We start from the raw sequence: 20,288 nt of genomic DNA, 5'->3' as shown, positions 1-20,288 counted from the left end.
GAGTGTTCAGTAAACGTTGATCAGTACCAGTACTCATAGTATCCCCACATTAAAGACAGGAAGATATTATAGTTTATTATCTTGGGAATAAAGTTTTATAAAAATTTTAATAATTTCTAGTAGTTATCTAACTTTTTAATAACAACTGAATAGATTCTACTTATAGAGATCCTACTTTATAGATTCAAATTATGAAGAAAAACAATAAATACAAAGAAGTTACCCTGACAATCTCATTTAATTCTGAAACAATAATTTCATCGTCCATCTTTTATAGATGAGAAAACAGATTCACAGAAGACAGATTTTTTTTTACCCAAAGTAATCCATTTGGTGGACATATCCAAACTTATACCCTCCAGCTCCTGGACAATGTTCTCTCCACTTTCCATGCTGAAAATTTAAGTTCTTAGGAATGATGGAGAATAGTAGTAATTTGCAATATGTCATAAAAAGCAATTCTTATTCTGAAGACCTTCTTTAGATCTTGTCTTATGAACTGTCTCTTTTAATAATTCTTTTCTGATTATTCTTATTTACAACTTTTATTTGTATGCCTTCAGCCTTCATATATACTATATAAAATGGCATTGGACATTAATTTTTAACCACCATTTAAACATTATCTCTATGAAACTTTTATTCCTAACTCTTATCTATGATTACAAGGACATTTATTTGAGTCTTTTTTCAAGCCATAGAGATTGAGAATGATATGGACCTCAAATTTTAAACTTTTCCATTATTTAGAGCAGCATAGAACAAAGTATTTCTCCATATAATTTAACCACTCCTCGTGTGTCCCCTATTGGCAAGTAAAAAAAAAATTTTCACATGCAGGTCAAAGGTAAGGACTCAAATTCCCCCAATTTTGACTTACAAGCAAGAGTTGTATGTAAGGAGGAGGCCACTGTCTGTGTTGCTCTCAAACACTGAAAGTAACTTAAATTTTAATTGCATTGAACCTTTTAATCCAATTTAAAATCTGGAAATGGAGTCATCCTCTCTTGGTTAAATAGAATATCACTTTTCTAAAGGTGCTTTGCCTATATATTGTATTAAAAAGATTTGTCAAGAATTTAAGACACACAATCTTAGATTTTGACTTCTTGTTTTTATCTAAGGTCTCAAAACTTAATTTATCCACTTAATAAATAATTTTAGATTTTTCATTCCAAAGAGAATTCCTTAGGAGAAGGAAGAAGTGGAGGTGACAAAGGAGATGAGAAGGGAAGTAGAGGAAGAGAAAAGGGAGAGAGAGGTGTGTTCTTGGATATTCTCTGTTGAAGGAACCAATGAGCTAGAGCTAGTCCTAGGTGTGTTCTTGTTTCATAGAAAAGAACCAGAAAATGAAAAACCAAGTGGAACAAATTGTTTAATGTGAGTCAATAAAATCGATGAGAAAAACGTGCATAAATTATGTTTAGGAAATATAAAGCATTGTCTCCACCATACGTAGCATCACTTAGATATTTTCATGCAATTGTTCCTGTTATGTTTGCCCATGCATACAATGATTATAACTTGTGTTCATTTTTGCAGTTAAACAGAGCCACTCGCAGTCCATCCTGCCTGGGGACCCATGGAAGTCGCCAACAATGTCACTGAGTTTATATTCCTGGGACTTTCCCAAGACCCTGGGGTGCAATTGATACTCTTTGCCCTATTCCTCTTCTTCTACATCGTGATCATGGTGGGAAACTTACTCATTTTGCTTACAGTCTTTTCTGATCCCCAGCTACACACACCCATGTATTTCTTTCTCAGTAATTTGTCCTTTGTGGACATTGCCTATTCCTCAGCCACTGCACCCAAGATGATTGCAGACTTTGTTTCTGACAAAAAGACCATTTCCTACTGGGGCTGTATAACTCAGATGTTTACCTTCCACTTTTTTGGATGTGCTGAGATTTTTGTTTTGACTGTCATGGCTTTTGACCGTTATGCTGCCATCTGCCACCCCCTTCGCTATACAACCATCATGAGCGCCAATGTTTGCACCCTCTTGGCATCACTGTCCTGGTTGGGGGCCCTGGGTCATTCTTTTGTCCAGACCCTCCTGACCTTTCAGCTGCCCTTCTGCCATGCTCAGGTCATTGATCATTACTTCTGTGATGTCCACCCAGTCCTAAAACTTGCCTGTGCTGATACAACCCTGGTAAATATGTTGGTGGTGGCTAACAGTGGTCTCATCTCCCTGGGGTGTTTCCTTATTCTTCTGACCTCCTACACGGTCATTTTATTTAGCCTTCGGAAACGGTCTGCAGAGAGCCGTCGCAAAGCTCTCTCTACCTGTGGATCTCACCTGACAGTAGTAACTTTCTTCTTTGTCCCTTGTATCTTTATTTATCTCCGCCCATCCACCACTTTTCCACTGGATAAGGCTGTGTCTGTGTTTTATACCACCATCACCCCAATGCTAAACCCACTTATCTATACTCTGAGGAATGGAGATGTGAAGAATGCCATGAGGCGTCTCTGGAGCCACAAGTCCTCTTTGAAGGAGAAGCAGAAGAGATAGTCTGTCAGAACTGCAAAAGCAGAGAATTAGCTGGTACCTTCAGTGGTTACTAATTTGTCAAAATTTTACTAATTAGTTCCTGAAACTATCTTGTACTTTTCATCCAGCAGAGAACAGTTTGAATCTACTATATGGTGGGTTAAACTTAAACTTTTCCACACAGGCAAGGTTTATCCTCTTTTACCTATAGTGGAAGACACTCCTCAGAATCTCCTTTCCCTGCTTCAAACCACTTTCTTTTTTTTTTTTTTAATTTTTATTTTTGTAGTTGTAGATGGACAGAATGCCTTATTTTATTTATTTATTTTTTAATGTGGTGCTGAGGATCGAACCCAGTGCCTCACGCATGCTAGGCAAGCACTCTGCTGCTGAGCTACAGCCCCAGCCCTCAAATCACTTTTATCTGCATGAAACACGCAGTAAACTACTATTTGGCACTTTCAGATGGTGGTACAAGGGAATGAGAGTTCCAGGAAATCAGATTCTTTCTCTTAGAGAAAGTCTAACTTCCTGGGAGCTGCATTCTTGTTCCCTCCCCTCCTTCTGCTTTCTTACGTCTTTCTCACAAATATCATAAAATCTAGTAGGAGAGGCAGATTTATAAAAAAATAATTTTAATATGATATATAACAAATGTAGACATATATGCTACCTATGATGAAGGAGTTAGTATAAATTGAAGAACTGCTCAAAGAATGGTTTCTGTCTAGGAAAAAAAATGAGGGAATTTTACATATGTTGAAATGGAAAGCAATTTTCTAAAAAGTCCCTTTTGGAGAATTTGAGTACTTTCCCACTTCAGTAATGTAGTCATATTTTTACTAAAGCAATCTTACTTTTATTTTTTTCCCAACACACAGACTAGATTAATTAAAACCAAATGAACTGGTATTTGAACTGTTGAAAGGACTAAGTCAAGAACTTGTGGTTCTATTATAAATTTTGATTAAAACTGTTTTCAATACTCAAAAAGGACAAAATGGAATAAATTCATTTTGTTTCTAAAGTTTTATTTGTAAAGCTTGAAAACAGCTGGATATCCTCAAAAGGCATTTTTATTCTGAGGAATTACTTTAGATTTTTAGTCTGGTATCTTTCAGGAGTTCAGAGATGTTTATTTTTGTCCAATGTTTATTTTCTGTAGGCTTTATGAAACCCTGTATAAACTCATAAAACATTATTAGACATTTATTTTTGATTTATTGTTAGTGGTTTTAACCTCATTTCTACAACTGATCAAGGGTATAAATAATACACATTGCTTTCTACTCTTAATGTACTGCGTAGCGATGGCTTCACATTAGGCACTTGCCAGTTTCCCAGTTGCCGTCCCAGTATTCACTGTTCCTTTTATTTCTCTTAGTAACTGAGACCTGACTATTTCTGGTAGTTCTGGGGAAATTTTGCTCTGTTCTGTCTGTCTTTGGCAGCTGGGCATGAACTAGGGGATGCCAATAGTAACTGTGGGGCTCTTTTGAAAACCCTTTGAGGTGGTTTCTCCATATTTTAGCCCTTCTACACACCATCACCATTAATGTTTCTTTGTATTTCCTTATACTCATTTTTAATTTTTCTTTCCCTGTTCCAAAAGTCACTTTTTTGCTCTTATAACTCCTGATTTTTTAAGATAGACCAGAAACACACTGAAATTATAATTAAAATGGCCAGTTATATTGGGTGTTCTCCTAAGAGCTAAGTATAATAATATAAACAACAACTATAACAATAGTCGGGGGAAAAGTTCAGATCAACAAAATAAAGAAGACAGGACAGAGGTTAGAACAGCAGACAAGGTTCCAAGAAACGTTTGGAAGAGAGAAGGCAGAGACAAGGCAGGCTCGATGAGCCTGGTTCTAAAGAACTAACAAGAATGCTGAGGAGAAACTCACCTCCTGGAATCTCTGAGGTGTTTTGGACACTGGTCAGGGGAATGGTCAGGTACAGGGGTGGTAATGGAGATTAAGAGAAAGAAATAGTTCACTCTCCTGTGCTGTCTTTCTATAACTCACCCCTAGTTGCCAATAGAGACATATGATTTACAAATAGAAAGTTGTCATCTTGGCTTTAAGATACGTAAGGATGGGCTGAGGAGCATGGAGGCCTTGGGTTCAATCCCCGGCACCAAAACAAATATCCTTCTGCTTTTTTCCATTTCTGTTGCCCACTATGCCAACTACAGCTGTCACCTGAAGAGTGCGTGCCTTTGCCTCCTCCCTGCATTTTGTTATTTATTTTTTGGTACTGGGGATTGAACCTTGGGGTGCTTAACCACTAAGCCATATTCCCAGACCTTTTTAATACTTTATTTAGAAACAAGGGCTTACCAAATTGCTTAGGCTGGCTTTGAACTCACGGTCCTCTTGCCCCAGCCTCCTGAGTCACTGGGATTGTAAGCATGGGCCACCGTGCCCAGCTTGCATTGAATTCTTGATCCTGTCTCTTCCTCTTGTTTTGCTGTGTCACAGTGCTCAACACTCTCAAAGAACATCTAGGAAGTAAATTTTATTAATCTTGCATGATTCAAAATGTTTATTCTTTTTTCCTGAATCTGATGGCTGGCCTTGTCCTATGTAGATTTTTTAATCTGAAAATCTATTTGAAGATCCTCTTGTATTGTAGGTTTAGTTTTGCTCTTACAATATTCAGATTTTTGCTTCATTATTTGTAGCCAGTGTATTTTCTCTTTCCTAATGATTTTATAATTTCAGTCTCTAGGGTAACAAAATTTCATGATAGCATGTCTTGGCATTTTTGAAAATTAATTGAGGTGGCACTCAGTAGGTCTTTAATATCCAGAGCCTTAAACCTTTCAGTTCTAAAGATTTATTTATTTATTTATTTATTTATTTATTTATTTATTTATTTATTTATTTATTTATTGTTTCTTTTAAATGTCTCCCTTCTGCTTTCTTTGCTCTGCTAGAACATCTGTGAGTGGAGATCAACTTTTTTTAGATTCCCTGTAGGAGTAAGATCATGCATTCTTTTTTCTTTCTGTGCTTGGCTTATTTCACTTAACAGAATGTCCTCTAAGCCCATCTATGATGTCACAAATGACAGAATTTCATCTTGTTTATGGCTTAATAGTATTTCATTGTGTACATGAGCCATATTTTCTTTGTTTATACTTCAATGGAAACTACAGTTGCTTCCATTTCTTGGATAATATGGAAGTGCTGCAATAAACATGGGAGTGAAGATGTCTATCTCTTTGACTTAGTGAATTCCTTTTCTTTTAATACACACCCACATAGGAACTGTTGGATCATGTGGTAGTTTTTAGTTTTATGAGGCATTTGTATTCTTTCCATAGTGGATATATTAATTCAATTTCTCACAGACAGTGTGTAAGGATTTCTTTTTTTCCACATCTTCATCAGCATGTTTTATCTTTAGTATTTTTGATAATAACAGTTCTAAGTGAGGTATCTGATTGTAGTTTTGACTTGCTTTTCCCTGATGATTACTAATTCTCAGTATTTTTCATATATATGTTGACCATTTTATAGGACTTCCTTTGAGACATATCTATTTAGATCTATGGTGTATTTTATTTGATTTTTATTTTTGTTTTGCTGTTGAGTTTTTTTTTTTACTTTCTTATGTATGTATCCTGAATATTAATTTCTTGTTAGATATAATGTTTTAAAATATTTCTTCTTATTCTGTAGTTTTTCTTTTTGCTCTCTGATTGTTTCATTTTCTATGAAGAAACAATTTTAGTTTGATAGAATTCTATTTATCAATTTTTGCTTTTCTTTCTTATGCACTTGGAGTTATTTCTAAAAAAGCCCTTACCCAATCCAAAATTCTGAAATATTTGTCCTTTGTTTTTTACTAGTATTTTCATAGTTTCAAATCTTACATTTAAAGCCTTTAATTTGTTTTGAGTTGATATTTGTAACTATTAAGAGATAGAGGTCATTTTATTCTTCAGCATGTGGATATCCAGGTTCCTAGTACCATTTATTGTTTTGACTGCCTTTTCCTCGTATGTCTTCTTGGTTTTTTTTTTTTCTTTTTGTTACTGGGGATTGAACTCAGGGACACTTAACCACTGACCACATCCTCAGACCTATTTTGTATTTTATTTAGAGACAGAGTCTCATTGAGTTGCTTAGTGCCTTGTTGTTGCTGAGGCTGGTTTTGAACTCACAATCCTCCTGCCTCAGCCTCCTGAGCACTGGGATTACAGGAGTGTGCCACTGTGTCCAGGTCTTCTTGTCTCTTTTGTTAAAAATCACTTGGGTAAATGCATGGAGTTATTGTTGGATTGTTCCATTGGTGCATGTGTCTGGTTTTTGTTTCATTTGGTTTGCCTTGATTTTTTTGCTTGTTCATTTTTTTTTTTTGACTTTTGAATTATGAGTCTCACTACTTTGCCCTGTTTTTTTTTTTTACCACCTGTGCTCAATAATTCTCTAGTTTCTGCCTCTTAAGTAGCTAGGACAGCAGGCACATGCCACCATACCTGGCCATGCGTCTTGTTATTTTGAATTCTTTGTTAGGCAATTCACAGGTGATGTCATATTTCCCTGTTTTGTGGTTGTTATGATTTAGATATGAGGTATTCACTGAAAGCTCATCTGTGAGACAACTGAAGAAAGTTTTGAGGTAAAATTATTGGGTTTTGAAAGCCTTAATCTAATCTCTGCATTAATTCATTGACATGGATTAATTGGGTGGTAATTGTGGGCAGATTGGGTGTGGCTGGAAAAGCCATGCCTTTGGGGTTTATATTTTGTTCTTGGTGACAGGAATTCTTTCTGCTTCCTGATCGCCATGTTCAGAGCTGCTTCCCCTCTTCTGCCATGATATCCATATTCACCTTGTGTTCAGAGCAATGGTTTGGCCATCTGTGGACTAAGGCCTCTGAAACCATGAGTCCCAAATAAACTTTTTATTTTTTTCTTTGTTCTTGTTGTGTCACAGTGACAAAAATGCTGACTAAAACAGTCGTGATCTTTAATCTCAGTGACAAAAGTTGCTGGGACACTCTGAAGTCAACTGCTATAGAGTATCTACAGCAGAAATTATTCATGCTACTTGGTGGTGAAATCTGTGGTAACTGCAGGATGTACTGAGTTTCTCAGCACAGAAGGCCACTGGAGTCCTGCTTAGAGTGGGATATGGAGACCACATTGATTCTCACCATATGGCTGATATTGATGGTCCTGATACTTCCTTTTTATTCTATTCATTTTCACACAACTGTCATGGTCAATCTCTCTAGCAATCTGGTTAGGGAGAAACTGAAAATTTTTGCCTGGGCTTTGTCCCAGTAGGATGGTTAGACTGATTATTCACCTCCCTTGCCTTTTCCCTGTGAGGAGAACACACAAGCCAGGTAGTTTTCTCTCTATGCTGAGCACTGCCAGTCTGAGAAATGAGATCATACAGGCAAAATAAAACTGTTCTCCGATTTCTTTGCTTGCTTGTACTTGGGGGTTTTCTCCTACTTACTGCTTTAGCTTCTTAAATAACTCTTTGGCTATTCAGAGTTAATTTTATGATTTTTAAATTAGGTGGTTTTTAAAAAAATATTTTGCTATTAATTTTGGTTAAAATATTGCAAATTTTGCAGTTCTCAAATATAATTCAAAAAAGGATGCTTTCTATGTTTGTTCATCAAACTTCATGGGATTATTTAGCCAAAAAATAAGATAAAAAACATCAATATTTTGTGAAATTTCAAATGAAATTAAATTGGCAATATTTGTATTTTCATGTAGAATACTTCTAAGTATATAGTAATCTGTTGAATATATTTGTGTTTTTCCTTTTCCATTGTTCTTCACTGCTTTTTTTAAAAAAGTATATTTGTACTTTTATATGATTTCTTTAAAAACATTTTTGTTTTGTTTATTAATTTTCATGTGGTGCTGAGGATTGAACCCAGTGCCTCGCATGTGTGAGGCAATAACCCCATAACCTCAGCCCCTCTTCATTGTTTTTTTATCAACCTCATACTGATTATTTTATTTGGTCTCAAACAAGTGATTTTAGGAGAATAATTTCTGAAAAATATGAGATTGTTATCAGTCTGATAGAATAAAACTAAGGTAAAACCCAGTGATATTCCTTATAGTATTTTATTTGTTAAAGTAAACACTGTGAGAAAGTAATTAATGTTAGCATATGAGAATGAAGATCATAGATGTAATAAAATACAATGTAGTTAATCACACATTCACTTAATATTTACAGTATACTACTTACTATGGTCAATTTTGTTGGGCAGGAATTGGTGCAACAAAATTCTTGCTCTCCTTTAACTGATTATATAGTTTATAACTCACAACATTCATAAGTGGAAGGATAATTGCTGTGAAAGCTGTTATTTCTTGATTATAGAGGCAAACAACTATTTTTGGTTTTATATATAGGGCAGTCAATTATAAGTTGATTTGTAGATATTATTTTTCTCTTTTTATTCATTGAATGCTCAGTGACATGTAGGTAATTATTAAGCACGTGTAGAAAACTCTGAATAAAGTTAGAAATATACTTTGGCTTAGGAGTTAATATGTAATTCCTTTCTTGCAAACATGGGCAAAATATTCAAACAATTTATACAGTATTACTATTGCATTTGAACATATCTCCATTTCCCCAAGGATCAAGCATCTCTAAATAATACAGTCTCGGACAGTCGATTAGAAATGCACATTTTATGCTAGAGGGTCTATTATTTGCCATCACATTTTCCGCCTTGAAGCCTGGGAAATTCTTGTCTTGTTCTGTGTAACACAAAAGTTGTGTTTCTATGCTCATTGGATGAAGCACACATAAACTTTAAAATTATTCCCTCTGGGTCTTATTTTTACTTGGCTGTCTCTGGCCTCTAGAGACTTGATTTTCATAGTGAAAACCCATGGTGCTAGTTATCCCATTGTTACATCAGGACAGGAACTGATATATACCAAAACACTGGTGACAAAGCCCTCTATTATGGATGTGGGAAGAGGCATCTTCTACCTCCCACCATTAATAGCCTCTGACTACACCAAGACTGGCAAAGTAATTGGTAGGTGGAAGAATATTGTTTAATGTTTCCTTAAATCACTTTATCTTTGAGACAACAAGATAGTAAAAATGATTGGAATAACGATGTAAATGCTCAGAAGTTAGAGATAAGAAGCAGTAAGTCTCAAGTAAAGAAGTGTCTTAGGGGAAAGCAGTGAAATGGTAGAGCAGGGCTTATCCCTGGAAGTGGTGAACAAATGGATTCTTCATTGGCTCGATCCCACCAAATAAATCAGCTTAGACTGGTATCTGAACAGGACATGGAGAAGACATCTGGATCATTTCATACTTAGAACATGAGCCATTCTTGAATAAGCTCAAACATAGAACACTATTCTGATTTATGGGTCCTCAAAGAGGATCTTCCAAAAATTTGAATACTGTCACTCTTGGAAAACAGTCAGGAGATACCCAGAGACTTTTAGTTACTTCTTGTGATTGCTTTTCAAGTGAGCACTGTGAAGGGGGTGAGGGAGGGGAGGTCTTTGATATTTCATTTTGAAGGGACTGGAACTGGTAGTAATAACAATGTTGAAATTGAATAGGAAATTAAAAACAAGAGAAAAACTTAAAATTAAAAAATCCTCTTAAAAGTAGAGGGTGAAATAGGTATTTTAAAAAAATCCAGGAAACAAGATGGGGTCTTATAAAGGAGAACTAGAAAAAAATGTGTTAAATGAATTAGCAAAACAATTATGTTTGAAAGTATTTAAATTTTTTCCCTTTGAAATAATTTGTTAATTTATTTATTCACCTAAAAATCCATGTAATCACCAGGCATGATGGTGCATGCCTGTAATCTCAGTGGCTCAGGAAGCTGAGGCAGGAGGATCATAAGTTCAAAGCCAACCTCAGCAAAAGTGAGGCACTAAGCAACTCAGTCTGAATAAAATACAAAATAAGGCTGGGAATGTGGCTCAGTGGTTGAATCCCCCTGAGTTCAATCCCCTGTACCCACCCCCAGCAAAAAAAATCCATGTAATTATCCATCTATCCATACAACATATAAATTGAGTACCTAGTGTGCCAAGACTTAGGCACTAGACAGATGTATACCTGCTCCATAACCTGAAAGGGTTCAGAGTCTCTGGAATATTTTGGTCAAAATATACGCTGAAAATTACAATGCAATGAGTGAAAATTTCTATTGGAAGTGTGAACAAAGTAATAGTTCATGGGAGCCCAAATGACAACTCTATGGAGTTTGTTAGAAATGACAGACAACAGGATGTGGTGGCACACAACTGTAGTCCTAGTGACTTGAAGTTAAGGCAGGAGGATTGCAAGTTTGGAAATCTAGTGAGACCTTCTCTAAAGATGAAATAAAAAGGGCTGGGGTGTAGCTAAGGGTAGAGGGCTTCTGGGTTCAATCCCTAGTACCAGTTGAAGGGCAGACTCAGACAGAATTTCAGGTATTTTGGAAAGGAGACTTTCTGAGAGTGACTAAGAGATTGAATAATAATGATTTATGAATAGTCATAGGTTTGTTGGTTTGGGAAAAATGGGAGAAGATGGGATGTTTAGAAGTCAGGTGCTCCTATTGTTATTTCTAAGTTATTTCTTAGTCTTGTTCCTTGTTTTCCAGATACAAGAATAATAAGCAAATATTAAGGGGCAATGTTTTGGAAGCATATGTTAGGATGATGGTTTCCATATTGAAAGGAGAAATGATAACAATAATCATCATTTATTATGGTTGATCTATGTCCCAGATATTTTTCTAAGCTTTCCAAAATGGATTCACTCATTAATCCTTACAATAATACCTGTAAAGTAGGTGCTATTGTAATCCCATTGCCCTGATGGGGCACATTGAGGCAGAGAGAGATGAGTTCCCAGGATTACACAGCTGGTAAGTAGTTCAGCTGTGTTAGAACCAAGGCACTAATGATTCATATTTATTATAAGAGAAATACCCCAGCACCAGGTTATTCTCAAAAATGGTCATGTTAAAAACCACCCTTCTCTAATCTAAATAAGTTCTTCTTGACTAATTTACTATGCATAGGCAACAATGTGTACAGGAAATGAAGGTAATTTATGCATCTTGGTATTTTCTGTTACTAGCTTATTGATGAAATTCAAGGTCCCCAGCTTCTCCCATACCCATCTAGATAATGAAGATGCTTTTGTTACTCCCTCCTCACTGTGTTACACAATAAGACAGGCGAGCTCCATTTCTCTTGAGTAGGAAAACCACTTCACGTTATTTAGGTATTGTACACATCTACAATGGTGACACTGTGACTCCTCCACATGGTTCTCACATAATTTTTACTTTAGCTTTGTGGATTTTTCTCTCAATCTAATTTTATTTTCATAGAACCTTTTAGACCTAGAATATTTCTTAAAATTCTAGTTAAAATTCTTCATATTTTTATGTAGAAACTGCTTTAGAAGAATGTTGAATGACTTTCTCAACATCAAAGAGATTTGTGTGGCTGATCTATGATGTGAATGAAAGCTTTAATTATTTCTCAGTGCATCTCAGACTGGGGTATAAGTCAGTACTTCACTCTATTAAAAATCTGAATTCTTTGAGAAGATTTGGAAATATTTTTAAAAATACAGATGTGTGTGCATGCGTGTCTCCATGCATGGAACATTTATAAGTTGTAAAGATACAATAAAGCCTTAAATAATGACCTTGTTTATTTGATTCCTTACTCCACTATTTCAAAGATATTTTTTTTGTAACTTTATGCTCTAGTAAGTAGTTCAGCTGTGTTAGAACAAGGCACTAATGCTCTGTATCTGTTATAAGAGAAATACCTCAGTACCAGGTTATCCTCAAAAATGGTGTAGGAGAGTGTCTGGAAATAATTTCTCATATCTATATATTTTCTAAAGATCTAGTACCTTCCTGCTGCACTCATTTGCATTCTCCCCTGCACTCCCACCCCAATCTCACCACCCATCCCTCGGTGTTTCCTTTACTTTGATAAACAGCTCCTATACTACCGAGGTTAATGTCCCTTCCTTCTCTGGGGAAGGTTTTTCAATAAAATATCACTTGAAGGAATCTATTTAGGGACTGTTTTCTCTATTATATAATATTTTTAAAAGTCTACCTGTTGGTAGTTGTGTAACCCATAACAATGTAATGTTGCCATCCTTAGAAAAAAATAGTACTGCTATCTTTTCCTTTTATAGCTTGTTTCCTTCATTAATATTACCCCCCTCTCTGCCCCTGTTTTCCTTGTCTCTCAGTTTCAGCTTAATCCTTCTTCCTATGTTGTTGAAGTAGATACTGAAAGCATTCCTTCTGGCTGTGAGCTCTGCAGTTACCTAGAGTGGCCAGGGTGACTGACTTACTCTGGGAGATGCTGACTGATTCACTCACATATCCATCTGAGGAAAATGAATGGACAATGATTAAAAAAAAAAACTCTCTTGTAAGACAGTAAGCCAGTATTTCCTGATTCAGTTAATTTTTCACTATTTCAGGATCTATGTGATAGCCTTCTTAGATTCCTCAAATTGATGAGATAAGAATTCTCTGTGTGGTTGCTCAGAGGCTGGCTAGATTCATGGATGAATATTGTATTGTGAATAAGGAAGAATTTCTGCACAGATTCCTAGTTTTCCCCAAACCACTGGTTCCCTTGAGTAGAGTTCATAGTTCACTCACCACAGGGAAGAACCTGTACTCCTAGGTGTTACTGTCATCCTCTAGATACTACATCCCTGTAGACTAAGTGAAGAACGGGAATTCACTGGGTGGTGTTTGAAGGACAGCAGCTTATATCCAGAAATTGGGGAGGCGTACAGGGTGGATGGCAGGATGAAATAAAATTTCCTTAACCAACCTACCCAGGTGCTTTAAAGTAAGCGGTGGTTTGGAATAGATATCCTCTTGAATGGCAGCTTCAGAAAGAAACGCCCTAACTCAGTCTCCATGGATGGCTCATCTCCCTCAAGAATTCCCCACAAATGCAATTTCTCACTCTGGATTTTATTGGCACAATTCCCAGTCTTTCTTAGAATGTGACAGAGCATACCTAAATATGCGTAGTAAATCCAATCATTGTTCATAGTACCTGAGCTGCCTCATTTTAGACACAGAGGAAAAGAAAGGCCTTCCCCTAAAATAGGGATTTGGGTTCAAATTTCAGCTGACTTTGGTAGTTTGAAAATAGAAATATGCAGAGTCACTACTAAATCCTACCAGTTGTATTTTTCTAAACAAACTATTCATTTTTGTAAATAACTGTTGCTATCTCTTTAGTTGAGCTTCAGGTTTTCTGCAATCGTATCTCACTATAATTTTATTCATATAGCAGCCAGGGTGATATTCCTAAATTATAAATCTTATTCATAAACGTCCTGGATTTTATTCTAAACCGTACTGGAAGCTATTAAAATCGGATTTTCTTATCGTGAGTTCCATTACTCAAAATTTGGCTCTTTAGTCTGCTCTTGTACCTCTATCAGCTTCAAGTCTTTCACAGTTCTCAGAAACTTTCCCCTCCTGCAGATCCTTTACACTTACTGTTCTCCATTTCTAAAATGTGTTTCTCTTGACCTTCAGAGTTGGTTGAAATGTTGTCAAATCAGAGAAGCTTTTCAAAACACTCCATCACTACACTACCAGATACCACCATAAACCACAACCATTTACTCTCCATTGTAATTACCTTATCTTATATTCTTGTCCCTTGTCACTAGCGGTAATGATTTACTGTACTTATATACTCATTTGTTTACTGATCTATTGTCCCTGTTTCTAGAACAGAAGTTCAATGAGGTATAAGCTGCATCTTCCTTGCTCATTGATGTATTGTTAGCAGTTAGCACACAGTAGTTCCTCAATAAACATTTGCTGAACAAACAAATTTATAATTCACAGTGACACAGAACTCTATATTCTGGGATAGAGCTTTTGATATCACGTGTAAAGATTTGTTTTGACATGTGTTAAATGACAGATGATGGCCAGGGTCACAATTTTTGAATATTTTATAAATTCATGTTCATATTTACTGAAGTGGTATGTTATAATTGTGTGTGTGTGTGTGCATGTGTCTGTTATGTGTAGTGACATAACAGACACATGCACACACCTCTTCGGGAATAGAGGGCTTCATTGGCTGCCTGACTGTTGGATTGAGATGCTGCAGTTAAATATTTCTTTTCAACTTGATAATTATGAGGAGAGAGGGAGATATGAATGCTTTATATTTTTTCACTAAGGAATAAATCAGGTTAGTTTTGGTTGTTGATGCAAAGTATGTATCTTTACTTTCTAATTTGACACTTGTATCCTGAGCATTGAAATGTGAAAAGGAAATCTCTTTGATACCTTTTAAGGTAAAATGATCCTTTCTGTTCAATATACCTGAGGTGCATCTGTCTTTCCAAGACATCAACACTCATTCACCTAAATTATTTCTGTGTAGGTTAGTGACAGTTTCCACTTCTTTTTTGATGGGATTGTACAGAATAGGACAGAGGAGAAAAAGGTGACTTTCTAACAAAGATTGGAATGCTATAGCTGTCCCTGTGAAAATGAAAAAAAAAAAATGCTTAGAGTCTTGTAATTGCATTTACTGCTTCAAAATATTCTTCTCCTTTTAATAATAAGAAATTTATTATTTAATTAAGCAGAAAAAAAAACTAACCAGGTGTGCTGGTGCACTCTTGTGAGCACAGCTACTCAGGAGGCTGAGGCATGAGAATGGCAAATTTGAGGTCAGCCTAGGTCACTTAGCCAGATCTTGTCCCAAAATAAAACTAAAAAGTTTGGGGTATAGCTCAGTGGTACAGCACTTGCCTAGAATGTGGAGCACCAGGGGTTTAATCCCTAGCACCACAAGAAACAAAAATGAAAACAAAACAAAACAAAAAGAGCAAATAACCTAATCACTTCATCTGTTTGCATAAAATCAAAATATCCAAATGAACCAAATAATCATAATGTGCCAAATGCTCCATGTGGATATTTTCTTAATGATATGAAACTCTTAATTTACTCATCAATGTATGTAAATGAGTATCCCGTGAATTTGCAACCATATCTTTGCCCTGTTGTTACAAAGGCTATGGGCAGCTTTCTCCAGATAGTAAAGTTAAAGTAATGTTTTCTGGAATTTAGAAACTATGTCATTGCAGACAGCCAAGTTTTTAAGAAAGTGAAGGGTTGAAAACCGGAGGCGTTTTTTTTCTTTTTATCAAAATCCTTCTAAACTGAATTTTAAATGTCCTTATCTCATTCAACATGATTGTCTCTCTGAGGTCCATAATGGACAATTCACTAGCATGGGAACACTTGCTTCTTTGCTAAATAGTCTCACAATACTGGGCTTTCAGAGTGCTTTCATTTTCGTCTCTCATTTCTTGCTATCAGATTCCTGGAAAATACTGGTGTTTTCTTGGTATGTCTACTTTTATTAAGTCTCTCATCATCATAACACAGTTCTTATACAGCATATTGAAAGTGATATATTTATGTTCATTAAAATTATGTGCAAATTGAATCAGTAGGTCCCAAGGGAGAAACACTGGGCTTTTTTAGTTGATAGTATGCATAGTGTCTGTAAATACTTGTTATATATATATTTGTTTTTATAAAACCTTATCTTTTTCATATTTTCTGTTTGTTTTTTGTTTTTGTTTTTGTTTTTGTTTTAAGAAACACTGAGACAGTATTATAAGTCATCACATCAGGAAAACAGAAGCAATGTTCTAGTATTGACTGTTGATTGCAAGAAATATTTGCTTTGGAGTGGCAGTTTTGAACATTATTTAAAAGGGAAAATGTATTTGGATAGAAAATGATTATCTCATTTTTATTTGATGGGGTTTCTTCTACATAAAGAGTCGAATTCAATATTGGACCTTACGCAGAAATCTAAATGTAATCTTTTCCCCACTTTTTCCTTAAAATGGCAAAGTGGATCATTATAGTAAAATATGCTTTGTTGATGAGCATAGTTATTTTTCAGATGACTATACCTTCCTCCTGCCTTTCTAAGACAGTTGATAAACTTCAAGATCAGTGTATTAGTGGGTACTGAAGATCTGGTCACAGTCAGAAAGATTTTCATACAGACAACCTGGATTACTGTCGGTGGTAGCTGTTTACCTATTGGCAAGAATTAAACTGAAAGTTTTTGTTATTCAATACACATGAAGCCCTGGGGTCACTGTTATTAAATATGGATAGATCAGTGTAGGTGATGTTATAACACAAGGTTAAGTTTTCAAATTGGCAAGTTTTCCCAACAAAAAGGATCTAGAAAGAATAGGCTGCATTTCTAATTACCAGTCTGAAATTTGGCTAAACTCAGAAAAATTGCACATATTACCTATCAATGTAAATATTTGGAGGAAGGATTACTTCTGACTTTCAAAAAAAAAATGGATTTTATAGAATGGAAGAGCTGATTGGCTTTCAGACATTTGATACATTACATATGGTTCAATGTTTCTAATGTATAAGGTTGTCATTTACTTCTCCCTATCTTGGTTTTTCAAATACAAAACAGGGTAAGCAAATCTATTTGTATCCTAATGCAATCTCAACAACAGCAAGTAGAGGAAAATCTTTGGAAACAGTGATATAATTCTAGTTAAATGTTATTTGGAGTAATTATCATTTCTTTATTTTTCATAGCCATATTATGGGGAAAAAAAAACCTAATTGAAGAAATGGAAACTGCAAATTACACCAGGGTGACAGAATTTGTTCTCACTGGCCTATCCCAGACTCGGGAGGTACAACTAATCCTCTTTTTTATATTTCTATCCTTCTATTTATTCATCCTTCCAGGGAATATTCTTATCATTTGCACCATCAGACTTGATCCCCATCTGACTTCTCCTATGTATTTCTTGTTGGCTAACCTGGCCTTCCTTGATATTTGGTATTCCTCTGTCACAGCCCCTAAAATGCTTGTGGACTTCTTTGTGGAAAGAAAGACAATTTCCTTTGGTGGGTGCATTACTCAGCTCTTCTTCTTGCACTTTGTTGGAGCCTCAGAGATGTTCCTGCTCACAGTGATGGCCTTTGACCGCTATGCAGCTATCTGCCGCCCACTTCACTATGCTACCATCATGAATAGACGTCTCTGCTGTATCCTGGTGGCTGTCTCCTGGATGGGGGGCTTTGTCCATTCTATAATACAGGTGGCTCTCCTTGTTCGACTTCCCTTCTGTGGGCCCAATGAGTTGGACAGCTACTTCTGTGACATCACACAGGTTGTCCGGATTGCCTGTGCCAACACCTTCCCAGAAGAGTTGGTGATGATCTTCAGCAGCGGTTTGATCTCCGTGGTGTGCTTCATTGCTCTGTTAATGTCCTATGCCTTCCTTCTGGTTATGCTCAAGAAGCACTCAGGCTCAGGTGAGAGTACCAACAGGGCCGTGTCCACCTGCTATTCCCACATCACCATCGTGGTGCTAATGTTTGGACCAAGCATCTACATTTACGCTCGTCCCTTTGACTCATTTTCCCTAGATAAAGTAGTGTCTGTATTCCATACTGTAATATTCCCTTTACTTAATCCCATCATATACACATTGCGAAACAAAGAAGTAAAGACAGCCATGAGGAAGTTGGTCAACAGATATATTTTATGTAAAGAGAAGTGAAATATAAATGACATATTTTCCAATCCTCTGAGGATCATTGAGCTAAAGTAGGAGGCATTTGCAGTGGTAATAATGCTGCTTTACTTCCTCATTTTACCTGAGTTTCTCTCATTATTATTTTCTTCTGTTTTTCTTTATGATGATGGGGAAAAAAAGGCATTAGAGTGGAAACAAGTTTACTTACATGCACCCTGAAGTATCTGGCAGATCATTATTAGAATTTGAGATACAATAATGGTCTGCCCAAACACATGTTTTCACTAATTGTTCATTGACCAACTACCCTAGAGAGACTCGGGCTGTGAGGAGAATGTCGGTTGAGAAATAATTAAACAAATAAAACCTTGGAGGCACATTCAACCATGAATATGAAGAAGTGGTCAGCACATGAATATGACTAACTTCATGTTACCAAATTAATATTGTCATATTTTAATCTTGGCCTAGTAGGAGTATTTCGTAAACCATCCTCCTGGGTATGGAAAGCAGATTTTCTACTTTGTCCGTTATCTCTTGCTCTTCCCAGAGTTCACAGAAACTGAGGATTCATTTATACAAACTGTCTCAACTTTCAGGTGGTAGCCATTAAGTGTTTGTGACAAACACAAGATTTTACCACATTATGGAAAAAAATTTATGCATTCAGAACAGAATACCATTTGGTTATTGTGTAAGTCTCCTCTCCTTTCACCTGGAGCCTCCAGTCAAATGGCAGTTTTTATAGCAAGTCTCTACCTTACATTCTTCAGAGTGAACACAGGTTCTTTGTTGATTGAGCTCAATAGACATCTGTGTGATTTAAAATAAAAAAAGTAATATTCTTTGACACTTCTGTTTGTTTTCTGTATTTGCTAATTCTGTCTCCCATGTTTATTTGTCAGCTCTATAAGCCATTTTTTTTTATTGCACATGGATCATACCTACCTGATGTATTGAGTCCCGTGCTCTACTAGTGAATTATTTACTGGGGATTGATTTCCTATTCCCTGACACTAAGAACTCAGTTACTGACCATGCTTCAGAAGATAAAAGATAGATTAGAGCATTTGAGTTCATAAATATGTTTAATTCCTTAAACTGAAGTTTTCAAATTCAAAGCTAGAGTCTTTTTATAAAATGACAGGAGCACTTTGTATGAAGTGAACTAAAGTCTTTTACTTTATATGATGATGTAATATGACTAGGCTTTGAGGAAATAGATTTCTGCCGATGTCACAAATAAATAAATATGAATGATATCCCAGAATTGCTGTTTATCTACAGAGATCATCTTCTTAATTGAGGAGGTAATCAGACGCAGTGTGACACAGGTACACAAAATGGAATGTTGGTACATAACGTTTGCTTAGGGAGTTTTTCCTTATTGTGACCTTTTATCTTCAGTGCTACATGATGGCTTTTCTAGGAATCCAAAGACACAGATTGGAGTTATAATTCTTGAATTTTGATTTGGCTTCTCATCACCTGGAAATGAATAAAAGAAAACTTCTTTAATGCTATACAATAGAACATTAAAAATGCAAAATACAAAATATAAAAGATATACATATATGCAATAAAAGGATGAGTTGTGAATGTTTCTAGAATTTCACAATAAGTTATTGTCATTTCTTTGTATCTAAAACAGCCAGAACTTCTATTCATCTTGAAACTTATGCTTCATCTTACTAGGTTTAATATTCCTGAGAAAGAGACTACTGACTTACTATGCTTTTCAAACATCGATATAATGTTACTGCTAGAAGATACTTGTTGAAGTTATTAAAGGTTTATAGTAATAAACAGGAAAGGACAATAGTATGGTGAATAATTGCTTACTTAGAAATACTATCTGAAATTAGAAACTAGTCTTGACAGGGATGGGGGAAACTTTTGCAAACTACTCAGCAGTGAGCTAGTAGACGTGGAAGACATGATTGGCAAAGGAGCCTTTTTGCTATCATGTCAGGGTCATTTGGCCAAGTTAGAAACATTTTTGGTGGTCACAATTAGGAACAGCCATTGAAACCTTGTACTGCTAAATATTTTACAAGGCACAGGACAGACCCTCCCACTCAAAGAAGTATTTGGTTCCAAATGTCAATAGTACCAAGAGTGGGAAAGTCCTACTTAAAAAATTAGCAGGGATAAGGTAGGACACTGTAGCAGA

At 35.9% G+C, this 20,288-nt stretch overlaps 2 protein-coding genes across 2 annotated transcripts; both read left to right on the top strand.

The window, feature by feature from the left end:
* The first annotated feature begins 1,582 nt into the window (after window positions 1-1,582).
* LOC114087891 (olfactory receptor 4S2-like) lies at window positions 1,583-2,521 on the top strand. Its single transcript, XM_027929401.2, has one exon. The coding sequence runs from the start codon at window positions 1,583-1,585 to the stop codon at window positions 2,519-2,521; it is 939 nt and encodes a 312-aa protein (XP_027785202.1).
* Window positions 2,522-17,197: 14,676 nt separating this feature from the next.
* Window positions 17,198-18,139, top strand: LOC114088234 (olfactory receptor 4M1). The gene has a single exon (XM_027929822.2). It carries the CDS (start codon window positions 17,198-17,200, stop codon window positions 18,137-18,139), a length of 942 nt encoding a protein of 313 aa, XP_027785623.2.
* The last annotated feature ends 2,149 nt before the right edge of the window (window positions 18,140-20,288 follow it).

Source organism: Marmota flaviventris, chromosome 2, assembly GCF_047511675.1.
Source record: "Marmota flaviventris isolate mMarFla1 chromosome 2, mMarFla1.hap1, whole genome shotgun sequence".
Classification (NCBI taxonomy): Eukaryota; Metazoa; Chordata; class Mammalia; order Rodentia; family Sciuridae; genus Marmota; species Marmota flaviventris.
The sequence above is the reverse complement of the archived record's forward strand: the minus strand, read 5'-3'. Positions and strand labels throughout refer to the sequence as shown.